Source organism: Salvelinus namaycush, chromosome 4 (genome assembly GCF_016432855.1).
Source record: "Salvelinus namaycush isolate Seneca chromosome 4, SaNama_1.0, whole genome shotgun sequence".
In the NCBI taxonomy this organism is placed as follows: domain Eukaryota; kingdom Metazoa; phylum Chordata; class Actinopteri; order Salmoniformes; family Salmonidae; genus Salvelinus; species Salvelinus namaycush.
Genome location: NC_052310.1, coordinates 10,426,181 through 10,448,440, shown reverse-complemented (window position 1 = coordinate 10,448,440; position 22,260 = coordinate 10,426,181). Strand labels below are relative to the sequence as shown.

The 22,260-nt window shown below is 45.8% G+C and overlaps 1 protein-coding gene across 1 annotated transcript in view; it reads right to left on the bottom strand.

Moving 5' to 3' along the window:
- LOC120045436 (voltage-dependent T-type calcium channel subunit alpha-1G-like) overlaps positions 1–22,260 on the bottom strand; it is a 121,592-nt gene that overhangs the window by 59,129 nt on the left and 40,203 nt on the right. The window contains exon 4 of the mRNA XM_038990318.1: positions 8,890–9,049. Coding sequence (XP_038846246.1) covers positions 8,890–9,049 — 160 coding nt within the window. The remainder of the gene's footprint in view (positions 1–8,889; positions 9,050–22,260) is intronic.

Below are 22,260 nucleotides of genomic sequence, written 5' to 3'. Positions count from 1 at the left end.
TGTGGAGTTATATACAGGGAGTACCAGTACCAGATCAATGTGGAGTTATATACAGGGAGTACCAGTACCAGATCAATGTGGAGTTATATACAGGGAGTACCAGTACCAGATCAATGTGGAGTTATATACAGGGAGTACCAGTACCAGATTAATGTGGAGCTATATACAGGGAGTACCAGTACCAGATCAATGTGGAGTTATATACAGGGAGTACCAGATCAATGTGGAGTTATATACAGGGAGTACCAGTACCAGATCAATGTGGAGCTATATACAGGGAGTACCAGTACCAGATCAATGTGGAGCTATATACAGGGAGTACCAGTACCAGATCAATGTGGAGTTATATACAGGGAGTACCAGATCAATGTGGAGCTATATACAGGGAGTACCAGTACCAGATCAATGTGGAGTTATATACAGGGAGTATCATTACCAGATCAATGTGGAGCTATATACAGGGAGTACCAGTACCAGATCAATGTGGAGTTATATACAGGGAGAACCAGCACCAGATCAATGAGGAGCTATATACAGGGAGTACCAGTACCAGATCAATGTGGAGTTATATACAGGGAGTACCAGTACCAGATCAATGTGGAGTTATATACAGGAAGTATCAGTACCAGATCAATGTGGAGTTATATACAGGGAGTATCAGTACCAGATCAATGTGGAGTTATATACAGGGAGTATCAGTACCAGATCAATGTGGAGTTATATACAGGGAGTACCAGTACCAGATCAATGTGGAGTTATATACAGGAAGTACCAGATCAATGTGGAGTTATATACAGGGAGTACCAGTACCAGATCAATGTGGAGTTATATACAGGGAGTACCAGTACCAGATCAATGTGGAGCTATATACAGGGAGTACCAGTACCAGATCAATGTGGAGTTATATACAGGGAGTACCAGATCAATGTGGAGTTATATACAGGGAGTATCAGTACCAGATCAATGTGGAGCTATATACAGGGAGTACCAGTACCAGATCAATGTGGAGTTATATACAGGGAGTACCAGTACCAGATCAATGTGGAGTTATATACAGGGAGTATCAGTACCAGATCAATGTGGAGCTATATACAGGGGGTACCAGATCAATGAGGAGCTATATACAGGGAGTACCAGTACCAGATCAATATGGAGTTATATACAGGGAGTACCAGTACCAGATCAATGTGGAGCTATATACAGGGAGTATCAGTACCAGATCAATGTGGAGTTATATACAGGGAGTACCAGATCACTGTGGAGCTATATACAGGGAGTACCAGTACCAGATCAATGTGGAGTTATATACAGGGAGTACCAGTACCAGATCAATGTGGAGCTATATACAGGGAGTACCAGTACCAGATCAATGTGGAGCTATATACAGGGAGTATCAGTACCAGATCAATGTGGAGCTATATACAGGGAGTACCAGTACCAGATCAATGTGGAGTTATATACAGGGAGTACCAGTACCAGATCAATGTGGAGTTATATACAGGGGGTACCAGTACCAGATCAATGTGGAGTTATATACAGGGAGTACCAGTACCAGATCAATGTGGAGTTATATACAGGGAGTACCAGTACCAGATCAATGTGGAGCTATATACAGGGAGTACCAGTACCAGATCAATGTGGAGCTATATACAGGGAGTACCAGATCAATGTGGAGCTATATACAGGAAGTACCAGTACCAGATCAATGTGGAGTTATATACAGGGAGTACCAGTACCAGATCAATGAGGAGCTATATACAGGGAGTCTCAGTACCAGATCAATGTGGAGTTATATACAGGGAGAACCAGTACCAGATCAATGTGGAGCTATAAACAGGGAGTACCAGTACCAGATCAATGTGGAGCTATATACAGGGGGCATCAGTACCAGATCAATGTGGAGTTATATACAGGGAGTACCAGTACCAGATCAATGTGGAGTTATATACAGGGAGTACCAGTACCAGATCAATGTGGAGCTATATACAGGGAGTACCAGTACCAGATCAATGTGGAGTTATATACAGGAAGTACCAGTACCAGATCAATGTGGAGTTATATACAGGGAGTACCAGTACCAGATCAATGTGGAGTTATATACAGGGAGTATCAGTACCAGATCAATGTGGAGTTATATACAGGGAGTACCAGTACCAGATCAATGGGGAGCTATATACAGGGAGTACCAGTACCAGATCAATGAGGAGTTATATACAGGGAGTACCAGTACCAGATCAATGTGGAGTTATATACAGGGAGTCTCAGTACCAGATCAATGTGGAGTTATATACAGGGAGTATCAGTACCAGATCAATGTGGAGCTATATACAGGGAGTACCAGTACCAGATCAATGTGGAGTTATATACAGGGAGTACCAGTACCAGATCAATGTGGAGTTATATACAGGGAGTCTCAGTACCAGATCAATGTGGAGTTATATACAGGGAGTATCAGTACCAGATCAATGTGGAGCTATATACAGGGAGTACCAGTACCAGATCAATGTGGAGTTATATACAGGGAGTATCAGTACCAGATCAATGTGGAGCTATATACAGGGAGTACCAGTACCAGATCAATGTGGAGTTATATACAGGGAGTACCAGTACCAGATCAATGTGGAGTTATATACAGGGAGTACCAGTACCAGATCAATGTGGAGTTATATACAGGGAGTACCAGTACCAGATCAATGTGGAGTTATATACAGGGAGTACCAGTACCAGATCAATGTGGAGTTATATACAGGGAGTACCAGTACCAGATCAATGTGGAGTTATATACAGGGAGTACCAGTACCAGATCAATATGGAGTTATATACAGGGAGTACCAGTACCAGATCAATGTGGAGTTATATACAGGGAGTACCAGATCAATGTGGAGTTATATACAGGGAGTACCAGTACCAGATCAATGTGGAGTTATATACAGGGAGTACCAGTACCAGATCAATGTGGAGCTATATACAGGGAGTACCAGTACCAGATCAATGTGGAGCTATATACAGGGAGTACCAGATCAATGTGGAGCTATATACAGGAAGTACCAGTACCAGATCAATGTGGAGTTATATACAGGGAGTACCAGTACCAGATCAATGTGGAGCTATATACAGGGAGTACCAGTACCAGATCAATGTGGAGCTATATACAGGGGGCATCAGTACCAGATCAATGTGGAGCTATATACAGGGAGTACCAGATCAATGTGGAGCTATATACAGGAAGTACCAGTACCAGATCAATGTGGAGTTATATACAGGGAGTACCAGTACCAGATCAATGTGGAGTTATATACAGGGAGTACCAGTACCAGATCAATGTGGAGTTATATACAGGGAGTACCAGTACCAGATCAATGTGGAGTTATATACAGGGAGTACCAGTACCAGATCAATGTGGAGCTATATACAGGGAGTACCAGTACCAGATCAATGTGGAGCTATATACAGGGAGTACCAGATCAATGTGGAGCTATATACAGGAAGTACCAGTACCAGATCAATGTGGAGTTATATACAGGGAGTACCAGTACCAGATCAATGTGGAGTTATATACAGGGAGTACCAGTACCAGATCAATGTGGAGTTATATACAGGGAGTACCAGTACCAGATCAATGTGGAGCTATATACAGGGAGTACCAGTACCAGATCAATGTGGAGCTATATACAGGGAGTACCAGATCAATGTGGAGCTATATACAGGAAGTACCAGTACCAGATCAATGTGGAGTTATATACAGGGAGTACCAGTACCAGATCAATGTGGAGTTATATACAGGGAGTATCAGTACCAGATCAATGTGGAGTTATATACAGGAAGTACCAGATCAATGTGGAGTTATATACAGGGAGTATCAGTACCAGATCAATGTGGAGCTATATACAGGGAGTACCAGTACCAGATCAATGTGGAGTTATATACAGGGAGTACCAGATCAATGTGGAGTTATATACAGGGAGTACCAGATCAATGTGGATTTATATACAGGGAGTACCAGTACCAGATCAATGTGGAGTTATATACAGGGAGTATCAGTACCAGATCAATGTGGAGTTATATACAGGGAGTATCAGTACCAGATCAATGTGGAGCTATATACAGGGAGTACCAGTACCAGATCAATGTGGAGTTATATACAGGGAGTACCAGTACCAGATCAATGTGGAGTTATATACAGGGAGTATCAGTACCAGATCAATGTGGAGCTATATACAGGGAGTACCAGTACCAGATCAATGTGGAGTTATATACAGGGAGTATCAGTACCAGATCAATGTGGAGCTATATACAGGGGGTACCAGATCAATGAGGAGCTATATACAGGGAGTACCAGTACCAGATCAATATGGAGTTATATACAGGGAGTACCAGTACCAGATCAATGTGGAGTTATATACAGGGAGTACCAGTACCAGATCAATGTGGAGTTATATACAGGGAGTACCAGTACCAGATCAATGTGGAGTTATATACAGGGAGTACCAGTACCAGATCAATGTGGAGCTATATACAGGGAGTACCAGATCAATGTGGAGTTATATACAGGGAGTACCAGTACCAGATCAATGTGGAGCTATATACAGGGAGTATCAGTACCAGATCAATGTGGAGTTATATACAGGGAGTACCAGATCAATGTGGAGCTATATACAGGGAGTACCAATACCAGATCAATGTGGAGCTATATACAGGGAGTACCAGTACCAGATCAATGTGGAGTTATATACAGGGAGTACCAGTACCAGATCAATGTGGAGCTATATACAGGGAGTATCAGTACCAGATCAATGTGGAGTTATATACAGGGAGTACCAGATCAATGTGGAGCTATATACAGGGAGTACCAGTACCAGATCAATGTTGAGCTATATACAGGGAGTACCAGTACCAGATCAATGTGGAGTTATATACAGGAAGTACCAGTACCAGATCAATGTGGAGTTATATACAGGGAGTACCAGTACCAGATCAATGTGGAGTTATATACAGGGAGTACCAGTACCAGATCAATGTGGAGCTATATACAGGGAGTACCAGTACCAGATCAATGTGGAGCTATATACAGGGAGTACCAGATCAATGTGGAGCTATATACAGGGAGTATCAGTACCAGATCAATGTGGAGTTATATACAGGGAGTACCAGATCAATGTGGAGCTATATACAGGAAGTACCAGTACCAGATCAATGTGGAGTTATATACAGGGAGTACCAGTACCAGATCAATGTGGAGTTATATACAGGGAGTACCAGTACCAGATCAATGTGGAGCTATATACAGGGAGTACCAGATCAATGTGGAGCTATATACAGGAAGTACCAGTACCAGATCAATGTGGAGTTATATACAGGGAGTATCAGTACCAGATCAATGTGGAGTTATATACAGGAAGTACCAGATCAATGTGGAGTTATATACAGGGAGTACCAGTACCAGATCAATGTGGAGCTATATACAGGGAGTACCAGATCAATGTGGAGCTATATACAGGAAGTACCAGTACCAGATCAATGTGGAGTTATATACAGGGGGTACCAGTACCAGATCAATGTGGAGTTATATACAGGGAGTACCAGTACCAGATCAATGTGGAGTTATATACAGGGAGTACCAGTACCAGATCAATGTGGAGCTATATACAGGGAGTACCAGTACCAGATCAATGTGGAGCTATATACAGGGAGTACCAGATCAATGTGGAGCTATATACAGGAAGTACCAGTACCAGATCAATGTGGAGTTATATACAGGGAGTACCAGTACCAGATCAATGTGGAGCTATATACAGGGAGTACCAGTACCAGATCAATGTGGAGTTATATACAGGGAGTACCAGTACCAGATCAATGTGGAGCTATATACAGGGAGTATCAGTACCAGATCAATGTGGAGTTATATACAGGGAGTACCAGTACCAGATCAATGAGGAGCTATATACAGGGAGTACCAGTACCAGATCAATGAGGAGCTATATACAGGGAGTATCAGTACCAGATCAATGTGGAGTTATATACAGGGAGAACCAGTACCAGATCAATGTGGAGCTATAAACAGGGAGTACCAGTACCAGATCAATGTAGAGCTATATACAGGGAGTACCAGATCAATGAGGAGCTATATACAGGGAGAACCAGTACCAGATCAATGTGGAGTTATATACAGGGAGTACCAGTACCAGATCAATGAGGAGCTATATACAGGGAGTACCAGTACCAGATCAATGTGGAGTTATATACAGGGAGTATCAGTACCAGATCAATGTGGAGTTATATACAGGGAGTACCAGTACCAGATCAATGTGGAGTTATATACAGGAAGTACCAGATCAATGTGGAGTTATATACAGGGAGTACCAGATCAATGTGGAGTTATATACAGGAAGTACCAGTACCAGATCAATGTGGAGCTATATACAGGGAGTACCAGTACCAGATCAATGTGGAGTTATATACAGGGAGTATCAGTACCAGATCAATGTGGAGCTATATACAGGGAGTACCAGTACCAGATCAATGTGGAGTTATATACAGGGAGTACCAGTACCAGATAAATGTGGAGTTATATACAGGGAGTCTCAGTACCAGATCAATGTGGAGTTATATACAGGGAGTACCAGTACCAGATCAATGTGGAGTTATATACAGGGAGTACCAGTACCAGATCAATGTGGAGTTATATACAGGGAGTATCAGTACCAGATCAATGTGGAGCTATATACAGGGAGTACCAGTACCAGATCAATGTGGAGTTATATACAGGGAGTATCAGTACCAGATCAATGTGGAGCTATATACAGGGGGTACCAGATCAATGAGGAGCTATATACAGGGAGTACCAGTACCAGATCAATATGGATTTATATACAGGGAGTACCAGTACCAGATCAATGTGGAGCTATATACAGGGAGTATCAGTACCAGATCAATGTGGAGTTATATACAGGGAGTACCAGATCAATGTGGAGCTATATACAGGGAGTACCAGTACCAGATCAATGTGGAGTTATATACAGGGAGTACCAGTACCAGATCAATGTGGAGTTATATACAGGAAGTACCAGTACCAGATCAATGTGGAGTTATATACAGGGAGTACCAGATCAATGTGGAGCTATATACAGGGAGTACCAGTACCAGATCAATGTGGAGTTATATACAGGAAGTACCAGTACCAGATCAATGTGGAGTTATATACAGGAAGTACCAGTACCAGATCAATGTGGAGCTATATACAGGAAGTACCAGTACCAGATCAATGTGGAGTTATATACAGGGAGTACCAGATCAATGTGGAGTTATATACAGGGAGTACCAGTACCAGATCAATGTGGAGCTATATACAGGAAGTACCAGATCAATGTGGAGCTATATACAGGGAGTACCAGTACCAGATCAATGTGGAGTTATATACAGGGGGTACCAGTACCAGATCAATGTGGAGTTATATACAGGGAGTACCAGTACCAGATCAATGTGGAGTTATATACAGGGAGTACCAGTACCAGATCAATGTGCAGCTATATACAGGGAGTACCAGTACCAGATCAATGTGGAGTTATATACAGGAAGTACCAGTACCAGATCAATGTGGAGTTATATACAGGGAGTATCAGTACCAGATCAATGTGGAGTTATATACAGGGAGTACCAGATCAATGTGGAGTTATATACAGGGAGTACCAGTACCAGATCAATGTGGAGTTATATACAGGGAGTACCAGTACCAGATCAATGTGGAGCTATATACAGGGAGTACCAGATCAATGTGGAGCTATATACAGGAAGTACCAGTACCAGATCAATGTGGAGTTATATACAGGGAGTACCAGATCAATGTGGAGCTATATACAGGAAGTACCAGTACCAGATCAATGTGGAGTTATATACAGGGAGTACCAGATCAATGTGGAGCTATATACAGGAAGTACCAGTACCAGATCAATGTGGAGTTATATACAGGGAGTACCAGTACCAGATCAATGAGGAGCTATATACAGGGAGTCTCAGTACCAGATCAATGTGGAGTTATATACAGGGAGAACCAGTACCAGATCAATGTGGAGCTATAAACAGGGAGTACCAGTACCAGATCAATGTGGAGCTATATACAGGGGGCATCAGTACCAGATCAATGTGGAGTTATATACAGGGAGTACCAGTACCAGATCAATGAGGAGCTATATACAGGGAGTACCAGTACCAGATCAATGAGGAGCTATATACAGGGAGTATCAGTACCAGATCAATGTGGAGTTATATACAGGGAGAACCAGTACCAGATCAATGTGGAGCTATAAACAGGGAGTACCAGTACCAGATCAATGTGGAGTTATATACAGGGAGTATCAGTACCAGATCAATGTGGAGCTATATACAGGGAGTACCAGATCAATGTGGAGCTATATACAGGGGGCATCAGTACCAGATCAATGTGTAGAGGTACAAGGTATTTGAGGTAGATATGTACATGAAGGCAGGGTAAAGTGACTAGGCATCAGGATAGATTATAATAAGGTATTTGAGGTAGATATGTACATCAATAAGGGATCATAGCTTTCACCTGGATTCACATGGTCAGTCTATGTCATGGAAAGAGCAGGTGTTCCTAATGTTCTGTAGACTCAGTGTATAGTCTTGTGAATGTTCATAGAGTCAGTGCAGATAGTCCGGGTAACCAATTAATGAACTATTTAGCAGTCTTATACTTTGGTGGCAGAAGCTGTCTTGGAGACTGTTGGTCCGAGAGCCGATGCTCCGCTACCATTGGCCTCACCCCTATCCTACCCTCCAACTCTATTTCTCAACCGTAGTCTGAACACTCTGATGGAGAGGTTGACTACCACACACATACACACACACACACACACACACACTGTTACTCACAGTGAGAAGTTCTCGGGCAGGAAGCAGCGGTTCCTCAGTAGCCCCGCCCACAGCTGAACACCCACGATGCCGAAGATGAAGAAGACGAAGAAACATAGCAGCAGGACGTTCCCCAGCATGGGCAGGGTGTCCAAGAGCAGGGTCACCAGGATACGCATACCTAAGATACACACACACACACACACACACACACACACACACACACACACACACACACACACACACACACACACACACATTGTTTTAATATATTGTCAGAAACATATGTATACACATATCAACGCGTGTCTTGTATCATACACAAACCCATGGACACCGAAACACACCCATACAGACCCATACACAGCCACACAAACCCATGGACACCGAAACACACCCATACAGACCCATACACAGCCACACAAACCCATGGACACCGAAACACACCCATACAGACCCATACACAGCCACACAAACCCCTAGACACCCATACACACCCATACAGACCCATACACAGCCACACAAACCCTTAGACACCCATACACACCCATACACAGCCACACAAACCCATGGACACCGAAACACACCCATACAGACCCATACACAGCCACACAAACTCTTAGACACCCATACACACCCATACACAGCCACACAAACCCATGGACACCCATACGCACCCATACAAACCCATACACAGCAGCACAAACCCATGGACACCGAAACACACCCATACAGACCCATACACAGCCACACAAACCCTTAGACACCCATACACACCCATACACAGCCACACAAACCCATGGACACCCATACACACCCATACAAACCCATACACAGCCGCACAAACCCATGGACACCGAAACACAACCATACAGACCCATACACAGCCACACAAACCCATGGACACCGAAACACACCCATACAGACCCATACACAGCCACACAAACCCCTAGACACCTATACACACCCATACAGACCCATACACAGCCACACAAACCCTTAGACACCCATACACACCCATACACAGCCACACAAACCCATGGACACCCATACACACCCATACAAACCCATACACAGCCGCACAAACCCATGGACACCGAAACACAACCATACAGACCCATACACAGCCACACAAACCCATGGACACTGAAACACACCCATACAGACCCATACACAGCCACACAAACCCATGGACACCTAAACACACCCATACAGACCCATACACAGCCACATAAACCCATGGACACCGAAACACACCCATTCAGACCCATACACAGCCACACAAACCCATGGACACCGAAACACACCCATACAGACCCATACACAGCCACACAAACCCATGGACACCGAAACACACCCATTCAGACCCATACACAGCCACACAAACCCATGGACACCGAAACACACCCATTCAGACCCATACACAGCCACACAAACCCATGGACACCGAAACACACCCATTCAGACCCATACACAGCCACACAAACCCATGGACACCGAAACACACCCATACAGACCCAAACACAGCCACACAAACCCTTAGACATCCATACACACCCATTCAGACCCATACACAGCCACACAAACCCATGGACACCCATACACACCCATACAGACCCATACACAGCCACACAAACCCTTAGACACCCATACACACCCATTCAGACCCATACACAGCCACACAAACCCATGGACACCGAAACACACCCATACAGACCCATACACAGCAACACAAACCCTTAGACACCCATACACACCCATACAGACCCATGCACAGCCACACAAACCCATGGACACCCATACACACCCATACAGACCCATACACAGCCACACAAACCCATGGACACCCATACACACCCATACAGACCCGTCCAAAGCCACACAAACCCATGGACACCCATACACACCCATACAGACCCATACACAGCCACACAAACCCTTAGACACCCATACACACCCATTCAGACCCATACACAGCCACACAAACCCTTAGACACCCATACACACCCATACAGACCCATACACAGCCACACAAACCCTTAGACATCCATACAATTCCATACACACTATACAAACCCATACACAGCCACACAAACCCATACACAGCCACAAAAACCCATATACAGCCACACAAACCCATACACACCCATACACACACCCATAGACACCCATATACACACCCATACACACCCATACACACCGAAACAAATCCATGCATACCCATACATACCCATACACACCCATACACACACATACACACCCATACACACACATACACACCCATACACACCCATACATACCCATACACAACCATGCACACACATACACACCCATACACACCCATACATACCCATACACAACCATGCACACCCATACACACCGAAACCATCCCATGCACACCCCTGCACACCCATACACACCCATACACACCGAAACAAACCCATACACACCGAAACACACCCATACACACCAATACACACCCATACACACCGAAACAAACCATACACACCAATACACACCCATACACACCCCTGCACACCCATACACATCCAAACAAATCCATACACAAGCATACACAGCCTTCGTCTATTTACAAGTGGAGGGAAATGGAATGGTTGAACTGCAGTATAAGTCCGCACAGTAGGTTGTAATAGTAGTAATGCAGTATGTCAGTCCGGTCTCTGTGTGCCAGAGTGTCAGTGAGCAGGCCTGGGGAGGACAGGTTAATAACTGCAGTAAAACACCACTTCTCTACAACATCCCCTTAAGATTACCCCAGGGAGCTCTGGGCAGTGTTCACCTAACTTTCTGACAAACACACATTTTCTCTCCTCCCGCTCCTGCCCACACACTCCCCGGGGCCATTGTGTGACTCCCCACCTACCACTTTCTCATTTGCTCTCTTTCCTATCTCTCTCTCCCCCTCTCTCTTTTCTTCTCACTCTCATTTTCTCTCTCTCATTTTCTCTCTCTTCTTCCCTCTCTCCCACCCTTTGCTTACAGATGTAGAAAATTGAGCACACAGCCATGCAATCTCCATAGACACACATTTGCAGTAAAATGGCCTTACTGAAGAGCTCAGTGACTTTCAACGTGGCACCATCATAGGATGCCAACTTTCCAGCAAGTCAGTTTGTCAAATTTCTGTGCTATTGCTGTGAAGTGGAAACGTCTAGGAGCAACAACGGCTCAGCCGCAAAGTGGTAGGCCACACAAGCTCACTGATTGGGACAAAGTGCCTAGCACGTAAAAATAATCTGTCCCCGGTTGCAACACTCACTACCAATTTCCAAGCTGCCTCTGGAAGCAACGTCAGCACAAGAAATGTTCGTCGGGAGCATCATGAAATGGGTTTCCATGGCCAAGCAGCCGCACAACAAGTCTAAGATCACCATGAGCAATGCCAAGCGTGGGCTGGAGTGGTGTAAAGCTGTGACTGTGGAGCAGTGGAAACGCATTCTCTGGAGTGTTGAATAACGCTTCCCCATCTGGCAGTCAGACGGACCAATCTGGGTTTGAAAGATGCCAGGAGAACGCTACCTGCCCCAATGCATAGTGCCAACTGTAAAGTTTGGTGGAGGATGAATAATGGTCTGGGGCTCTTTTTCATGGTTCGGGCAAGGCCCTTAGTTCCAGTGAAAGGAAATCTTAATGCTACAGCTTACAATGACATTCTGGATGATTCTGTGCTTCCAACTGTGTGGCAACAGTTTAGGGAAGGCCTTTTCCTGTTACAGCATGACAATGCCGCTGTGCACAAAGCGAGGTCCATACAGAAATGGTTTGTCGAGATCGGTGTGGAACACTTGACTGGCCTGCACAGAGCCCTGACGTCAACCCCATTGAACGCCTTTGGAATGAATTGGAACACCGACTGCGAGTCAGGCCTAATCGCCCAACATCAGTGCCCAACCTCACTAATGCTCTTGTGGCTGAATAGAAGCAAGTCCCAGCAGCAATGTTCCAACATCTAGCGGAGAGCCTTCCCAGAAGAGTGGAGGCTGTTATAGCAGCAAAGGGGGGACCAACTCCATATTAATGCCCATGATTTTGGAGTGAGATGTTCAATGAGCAGGTGTCGATGAGCAGGTATTATATCCTGCCTGGTTAGCCCTGTCCAGGGGTATAGTCGGATGGGGCCACAGTGTCACCCGACCCCTCCTGTCTCAGCCTCCAGTAATTATGCTGCAATAGTTTATGTGTCGGGGGGCTACCAGGCTTGATGACTCCTTGCTATCCCCAGTCCACCTGGTCATGCTGCTGCTCCAGTTTCAACTGTTCTGCCTGCGGCTATGGAACCCTGACCTGTTCACCGGACGTGGTACCTTGTCCTGGACATGCTGTTTTCGACTCTCACTCTCTCTACTGCACCTGCTGTCTCTAACTAACTGAATGATCGGCTATGAAAAGCCACGTGACATTTACTCCTGAGGTGCTGACCTGTTGCACCCTCTACAACCACTGTAATTATTATTATTTGACCATGCTGGTCATCTATGAACGTTTGAACATCTTGGCCGTGTACTGTTTTAATCTCCACCCGGCACAGCCAGAAGAGGACTGGCCACGCCTCAGAGCCTGGTTCCTCTCTAGGTTTCTTCCTAGGTTTCTGCCTTTCTAGGGAGTTTTTTTCTAGCCACTGTGCTTCTACATCTGCATTGCTTGCTGTTTGGGGTTTTAGGCTGGGTTTCTGTACAGCACTATGCGACATCGGCTGATGTAAAAAGGGCTTTATAAATACATTTGATTGATTGATTGAGTGTCCACATACTTTGTTTTTAATCTTGTCTCATCTCTACAACTCCCCAACGGGCTCAGAAGGCGAAGGTCGAGTCATGCTTCCTCCGAAGCATTACTCGCCAAAACACGCTTCTTAACAATCACCTACTTAACACGGAAGCCAGCCGCACCAATTTGTCGGAGGAAACGCCGTTCAACTGAGGACCGAGGTCAGCCTGCAGGCGCAAGGCCCGCCACAAGGAGTCGCTAGAGGGCGATGAGCCAAGTAAAGCCCCCCCGGCCAAACCCTTCCCATTATCTTCTTCAGATCATGACCATGAACTCTAGGAAACAGCATTCTGCAGGATTCAGCTTGTTGGTGGAGGGGTGTTGAACACAACACTCCCTTTATGCTGACCACTTTCTGCACCCAACAGCACTCTCTCTTTCTATCTGGTCAGAAACTAGTAAAACAGCAATTCCATGCAATGCAACACACACACATTCACACAAAACCACGCACACAAAGACATACAAACACAATCACATTAACCTGTTATGGCTGCAAGGGGCAGTATTGAGTAGCCAGTTAAATCGTGCCCATTTCAAACGGCCTCGTACTCAATTCTTGCTCGTACAATATGCATATTATTATTAGTTTCTAAAACCGTTTGAATTATTTCTCTGAGTGAAACAGAACTCATTCTGCAGCACATTTCCTGACCAGGAAGTGGAATGTCAGAAATCGATGCTCTGTTCAACTTCCTGCCTATACATGGGCATGATACGTAAGAGTCTACGTACACTTCATACACCTTCCCCTGGTTGTCAAGAGGCGGTGAGAGAAGAAATTTCATGTTTATCTTGGTCTGAGGTGGAATTAAAGGTCTTTGTATGACGTGACCGTCCATTTCCTGTTTCTGGAGCGCGCGAAAGGGGACATGGATTTGCCTTCTGTTTAGCTGTCATTATGGACGACTAACATCTCCGGTTTAGATTTTATTTGATACATGTGACCATATCATCGTAAAGTATGTTTTTTCAATATAGTTTAATCAGATTATTGAAATTTTTTCGGGAGTTTTGCCGTGTTCCGTTTTCTGACTTTGTTGACGTTGGAGAGATCCGTGCCACTTGGCAAGTGCCCATGCTAAATCAAGAGGGAAATTTGCCGTTCCAGATCCAAACAACGACTGTTCTGGACAAAGGACACCTTGTCCAACATTCTGACGGAAGATCACCAAAAGTAAGAAACAATTTATGATGCTATTTCTAATATCTGTCGTGCATGTGAACTGGTCGTGGGCGCCCAAGTGTTTCTGGCTATTGTGGCTACGCTAATATAACGCTATATTGTGTTTTCGCTGTAAAACACTTGATAAATCGGAAATATTGTCTGGAATCACAAGATGCCTGTCTTTCAATTGCTGTACACTATGTATTTTTCAGAAATGTTTTATGATGAGTAATTAGGTATTTGACGTTGGTGTCTGTAAATATTATGGCTGCTTTCGGTGCAATTTCTGATTGTAGCTGAAATGTAAACTATGATTTATACCTGAAATATGCAAATTTTTCGAACAAAACATATGCTATACAATAAATATGTTATCAGACTGTCATCTGATGAAGTTGTTTCTTGGTTAGTGGCTATTTATATCTTTATTTGGTCGAATTTGTGATAGCTACTGATGGAGTAAAAAACTGATGGAGTAAGAAAAGTGGTGTCTTTTGCTAACGTGGTTAGCTAATAGATTTACATATTGTGTCTTCCCTGTAAAACATTTTAAAAATCGGACATGTTGGCTTGATTCACAAGATGTGTACCTTTCATATGCTGTATTGGACTTGTTAATGTGTGAAAGTTAAATATTTAAAAAAAATATCTTTTGAATTTCGCGCCCTGCACTTGAGCTGGATGTTGTCATAAGTGTACCGGTGTCGGGCTGCACCCCAAACAGGTTAACTAGTCAACTAAATGATTATAATATATTTTTTAAATTTAACCTTTATTTAACTAGGCAAGTCAGTTAAGAACAAATTCTTATTTACAATGACGGCCTACCTCGGCCAAACCCGGACGACGCTGGGCCAATTGTGCGCCGCCCTATGGGACTCCCAATCACAGCCGGATGTGATACAGCCTGGATTTGAACCAGGGACTGTAATAACACCTATTGCACTGAGATGCAGTGCCTTAGATCGCTGCGCCACTCAAAACCAGCCACTAGGGGCAACAGCGAGCGCTATTACCTTCAGGTAGGCTGACGGCTTCTAGGGTGTCGTGGATGGGTGTAAACGCTGAGCTCTGGCGCCCAAGCTTGCGTTGTCAATCCGAGTGCTAGGCAATTGTTAATTTTCTTCTGTTTTAAGCCTTTCCAAAACTTTAACCCTAAAAGAGCAATGCCTGCCAACCTCATATTCATCATCTCCAGCACCATACCAGTGTCTACATTATGTGAAAACACGTTTCTATGATCTGCCGTAAAAAGATAAGATGAAAGGTCTTTAAAAAAATGCTTCTCTGTGACATCACAGGGTAGGATTAAAAGTAATAAGCAACAAGTTTCTAGCCCAAGAGAGGGTAACTTCTCGCTCCCCACGTCACCCGAATTTCATAGTGTTGATGTCATCATGTATAACATTTTTGGAATTACCAGTTGCCACAGTTTTTCTATAGCTTGTTCTCCATCTCCTTTTTAAATAGGGAGCCACATTTTTTTCAGCACTCTCTCCAGCTCTCTCTTGTCCCTATGCAGCAGACATATGTTGAGAAATATAAATATGAAATCACAGTATTGAATCGCAATACATACAGAATCGTGAGAATCATCGAGTATCGTGATAATAATGTATTGTGAGGTCCCTACTAAGCATAGAGGTTCACTCAAATGCATTATACAAGACATGGGCTCAGTCCCAACAGTGTCAATTCGCTCCCTTTTCATTAAAAGTGAATGGCCTTATAGGAAACTGTGCCCTAGCTTCCGGCATTCTTGCATTCTACAAAAAATGGCTGCTTTGGCCAAATTAGTTTTTCTGCTGTGTTGTTATGCTAGTGCAATAGCTTGTTGATGAGCCAAAATTGTAAAAACGCTGGAAAAGATGGAAATTGTGTAACGACAAATTGAACAAGATGTCATTTTTCTTGCAAAAAAATATTAATGCCTTTGAGGCATTGCTCAGTGAAATCGATAATAAACAAAAGTTAAATAAACCATTAAAAATCTCTCTCTCTCTCTCTCTCTCTCTCTCTCTCTCTCTCTCTCTCTCTCTCTCTCTCTCTCTCTCTCTCTCTCTCTCTCTCGCTCTCTCTCTCTCTCTCTCTCTCTCTCTCTCTCTCTCTCTCTCAAGCTGAGAGGCCATACCATTTCAACATGGCTGCCAGGTCACTGACTGTGACGGGAGCCCATCTGCTTACAGGCACATCAAATCTGTGTTTCTCCTGTCAGCTCTGGCACTGGCAGCACTGTGTGTCTACCGAACTCTACAGTTCCAGAGGAGGGAGTTGAAACACACATCCCTCTGTAGTTTAATCCGTAGGCAATGCTAACCAGCTCTTACAAAGGATCTAAGCCCAATTTGCTGGCTAGTGTTGTTTTGATGAGGGAAGAAATAAGGGGGCTAACATGGGTCTACAGCAGAACTAGCATTTACCAAACATACATTAAAAACTTCTTAGGGCTAGGCCCCTTTTTTCACAACTTCCTGTCTGAATGACGTGCCCAAAGTAAACTGCCTGTAGCTCAGGTCTTGAAGCCAGGATATGCATATAATTGGTACCATTGGAAAGGAAACACTTTGAAGTTTGTAGAAATGTTAACATAATGTAGGAAAATATAACACAATAGATATGGTAGGAGAAAATGCAAAGAAAAACCAACTGCAATTTTCATTTTTTAAGAGACGATCCTCTCAGAAATACAAGAGTAAGGTCATTTTGAAAATCATATTGAGAAAGATCCCTGGATGCAATTTCTATGGCTTCCATAGGGTGTCAGCAGTCTATGTTCAAGGTTTCAGGCTTGTAACTTCAAAAACGAATAAGAAATATCAGTTAAAGCTTCCAGCCGATATAAGACACTTATATGTACATAAATGTTTAAAATCCATAATATGTATGATTATTTATTTGAATTGCGCGCCCTCCAGGTTCACCGGAAGTTGTCCCGCAAGCGAGACTCCTATTCCTAAGAAGTTTTAACTGAATCTCTTTCAGAAAAAATTGTCTATTGCTTTGTAGAGTCTACATTTTGTGAGACGGTTACAGTAGAGGGCCTACTGTAATTGAGAGAATGATTTGACCAAAGGGAGATCACTGGCAAGGTCATGCCCTCATTCACCCCACTCACCAATGTCACCTCCCCATTCCATGTCCTCCCTTGGGTGGCTGTAGTACAGTGCTCCGCCTGACACCAGATATTATCCCAGCTAACCAAGAAATCCCCAACACATTATTACACAACGTCTACTCTGAAGGTTCTAATTATGTTAGGACTCAACATCACCATCATAACATTCCGTAAACATCCAAAATAAGCATCCTACTTCATAATGTGATACTTGTCCAGCTAAATTCAAGGTCAAAAGATGACTTGTTCATTCTGTATTGTTTTCCAGAGATGCAGAAGCCCCTGGGATAGCTTGTGTCCAGAGACGTGCGGCTCCAGAGACGTGCTTCGACCACCAACTGTCTGTCATTTAGATCATGAGCATAGAGAAAAATACATTGTTTACAACTGAAAATTAATCGAATGACTCCACTTCATTGACTATTGAATGTTAGGATGGACATAGCCTCTGCTCAACAACTCGAGAGCAGATGGTTTGGGGTGCTGCCTGGGTGCTGTATACGGTGAACGATATGTACGGTGTGCTTATGTTCCTCACGACAGTCCGCCAAGATTCATTCACAATTTAGTCCGGTTGCGGCCACAACTATCTCATTTCAAATGTATCAAGATATGAATATTGACTGTATGACTAGCAATCAACACATGTACATAGTTTAAAACATATGTTGACAATCCTAAGTAATAAATTACAGCTCCAATAAGCACCCGTAGGGGTGAACGAGAGTTTTCAGTTGATCGTTTGCCGTTAGCAGGTTCTGCATGCTGAGGGCATCACTGTCTCAAGTGAACAAAATGAGTTCAAAGATTCGTTGAAAATATCAGCGTCCAGTAAAAAGAGCCGAACTTCCCATCACGAGAGGAAAGGAGATGAGAGGTAGGTCAATGCGCTGGTACTACACAATGTGAACCCCAACGCAGTTCAAACATGAGGCCTAACGAGGCATGAACAACACAATTAAATGCTCCATCTTTCTAATGCCAAGTCGATAACAATGTGAGAGTACGAGGGGTTAAGGGTGTGTGTGTGTGTGTGTTGTGTAAGTGTGCACATGCTTTGCGTGCATGTGTGTTTACACGTGTAATTGTGCGTCCATACATCCATGTGCGCTGGTGTGTGTGTGCACGTGTTGTGTGCGTGTGTTTGAGCAAGCACGTTTCTAACACCAATTTGATAACAATGTGGGGAAAGGGCTTAAAAATTTGAGTAATGTCTCTGATAGGCCTATTCCAGAGCAGAGCTCATTACAAAGACTAGGATGGGAGCCCCTGGAGCACTGGAGCAGTGGAGCCCTGGAACCCTGGAGCACTGGAGCCCTGGAGCCCTGGAGCCCTGGAGCAGTGGAGCAGTGGAGCAGTGGAGCAGTGGAGCCCTGGAGAACTGGAGCAGTGGAGCAGTGGAGCAGTGGAGCACTGGAGCAGTGGAGCAGTGGAGCAGTGGAGCAGTGGAGCACTGGAGCAGTGGAGCCCTGGAGCAGTGGAGCAGTGGAGCAGTGGAGCAGTGGAGCCCTGGAGCAGTGGAGCAGTGGAGCAGTGGAGCACTGGAGCCCTGGAGAACTGGAGCAGTGGAGCAGTGGAGCACTGGAGCAGTGGAGCAGTGGAGCACTGGAGCAGTGGAGCCCTGGAGCAGTGGAGCCCTGGAGCAGTGGAGCAGTGGAGCAGTGGAGCCCTGGAGCACTGGAGCACTGGAGCAGTGGAGCACTGGAGCAGTGGAGCAGTGGATCAGTGGAGCCCTGGAGCAGTGGAGCAGTGGAGCAGTGGAGCAGTGGAGCACTGGAGCAGTGGAGCAGTGGAGCACTGGAGCAGTGGAGCAGTGGAGCCCTGGAACCCTGAAGCAGTGGAGCAGTGGAGCAGTGGAGCCCTAGAACCCTGGAGCACTGGAGCAGTGGAGCAGTGGAGCAGTGGAGCAGTGGAGCAGTGGAGCCCTGGAATCCTGGAGCCCTAGAACCCTGGAGCACTGGAGCAGTGGAGCAGTGGAGCCCTAGAACCCTGGAGCACTGGAGCAGTGGAGCACTGGAACAGTGGAGCACTGGAGCCCTAGAACCCTGGAGCACTGGAGCAGTGGAGCAGTGGAGCAGTGGAGCCCTGGAACCCTGGAGCACTGGAGCAGTGGAGCAGTGGAGCCCTAGAACCCTGGAGCACTGGAGCAGTGGAGCAGTGGAGCAGTGGAGCCCTGGAACCCTGGAGCACTGGAGCAGTGGAGCCCTGGAGCACTGTAGCAGTGGAGCAGTGGAGCCCTGGAACCCTGGAGCACTGGAGCAGTGGATCCCTGGAGCAGTGGAGCAGTGGAGCCCAGAAACCTGGAGCCCTGGAGCACTGGAGCAGTGGATCCTGGGGCACTGGAGCAGTGGAGCAGTGGAGCCCAGAAACCTGGATCCCTGAAGCACTGAAGCCCTGAATCTCTGGACCCCTGAAGCTCTGCAGCCCCGGAACCCTGGAGCACTGGAGCCCTGGAGCTGTGGAGCCCTGGAGCAGTGGAGCCCTGGAGCAGTGGAGCCCTGGAGCACTGAAGTAGTGGAGCCCTGGAGCCCTGGAGCAGTGGCCTGTACGTCTGTTATAATCACGTTCTTATGTTGCAGCATGCCTATCGATCATGATACTCTCGGTTGGATGGTGCTTGGTTATGGACATGTTCCTCCATCCCCTTTCAATCACTCCCTCCCTTCCATTCTCGCTCTCTTTATTTTGACATTCACTCACAACAGTCCAATTACCACCAGCAAAAGTGACCTTCCACACCCAAACACACACACATCATCTGTTACTTGACACTAATGAACCTCTAGCCAACCTCAGCAACTGCAGTAGTGAGAGAGAATGACAGTGACTCACTCAGGAATTAAACATCACAGGGGACATTGCTAGGAGTGTGTGTGTGTGTGGGTGTGTGGGTGTGTGTGTGCATACCTGCATTCAAGTGTGTGTATGTGAACATGTATGCATGTGAGCGTACCGCAATTCGTGTGTGTGTGTGACCATGTATGCATACCTGCATTCAAGTGTTTGTGAGTGTGTGTGTACATGCGTCCTCAGGTACCACTGCAGCCTTAAGACAGCCCTCTACCTACCCCCTGGTGTGAGTAGAGGACGTTAGCATAATAGCCAATCAGATGGCAGTGTGGGAGCCTTCATTGGTGTCAGTGATGGGCTCTTGTCTAAGGGGGAGGGAATGTATCTTTCATCTCTCTAACTGGCCTGCCGTGTCCCACCATCATTCAAACTACAGTAAGTAGACTTGAGCAGAGGGAGAGAGAGTGTGGGTCTGGGGTGTGTGCGTGCGTGTGTCCGCGTGTCTGTCTGCGTGTCTGTCTGCGTGCCTGTCTGTGTGCCTGTCTGTGTGCCTGTCTGTGTGCCTGTGTATATGTCTGTGTGTGTCTGTGTGTCTGTTTGTCTGTGCAGTCCAGACCTGATACAACACGACTTCTAGTAAAAAGTTGGAGAAGCAGAGACAAACAATCAAGCTGTAATTGACAGAATCAGCAATAACATTTGATGGAGCAACCATTATGGTGAGGGAAGACTGACCTACAGTAGGCACAGAGACAGACTTGAGTGAAGGAAAAGTATTGTACTCGAGAACTGTACAATCAGTTTAAAAAATATATATTGAATTCCAATATCATTTCAGCTTTGAAAACAACTCAGCTTGTTAACCATGTTGACATCATCTCCCTGCTGGGTGTATTTATTTTGAGTGTCTCAACCCTTCACCACCTAATTAGACTGGAGAGGGACTGCAGAGGGACTGGAGAGGGACTGCAGAGGGACTGGAGAGGGACTGCAGAGGGACTGGAGAGGGACTGCAGAGGGACTGGAGAGGGACTGCAGAGGGGCTGGAGAGGGACTGGAGAGGGACTGCAGAGGGGCTGCAGAGGGGCTGCAGAGGGGCTGCAGAGGGACTGGAGAGGGACCGCAGAGGGGCTGCAGAGGGACTGGAGAGGGACTGGAGAGGGACTGGAGAGGGACCGCAGAGGGGCTGCAGAGGGGCTGCAGAGGGACTGGAGAGGGACTGCAGAGGGGCTGGAGAGGGACTGGAGAGGGACTGCAGAGGGGCTGCAGAGGGGCTGCAGAGGCGCTGCAGAGGGACTGGAGAGGGACCGCAGAGGGGCTGCAGAGGGGCTGCAGAGGGACTGGAGAGGGACTGGAGAGGGACTGGAGAGGGACCGCAGAGGGGCTGCAGAGGGGCTGCAGAGGGACTGGAGAGGGACTGGAGAGGGACTGCAGAGGGGCTGGAGAGGGGCTGCAGAGGGGCTGCAGAGGGGCTGCAGAGGGACTGGAGAGGGACTGGAGAGGGACCGCAGAGAGGAGATTATAAAGACAT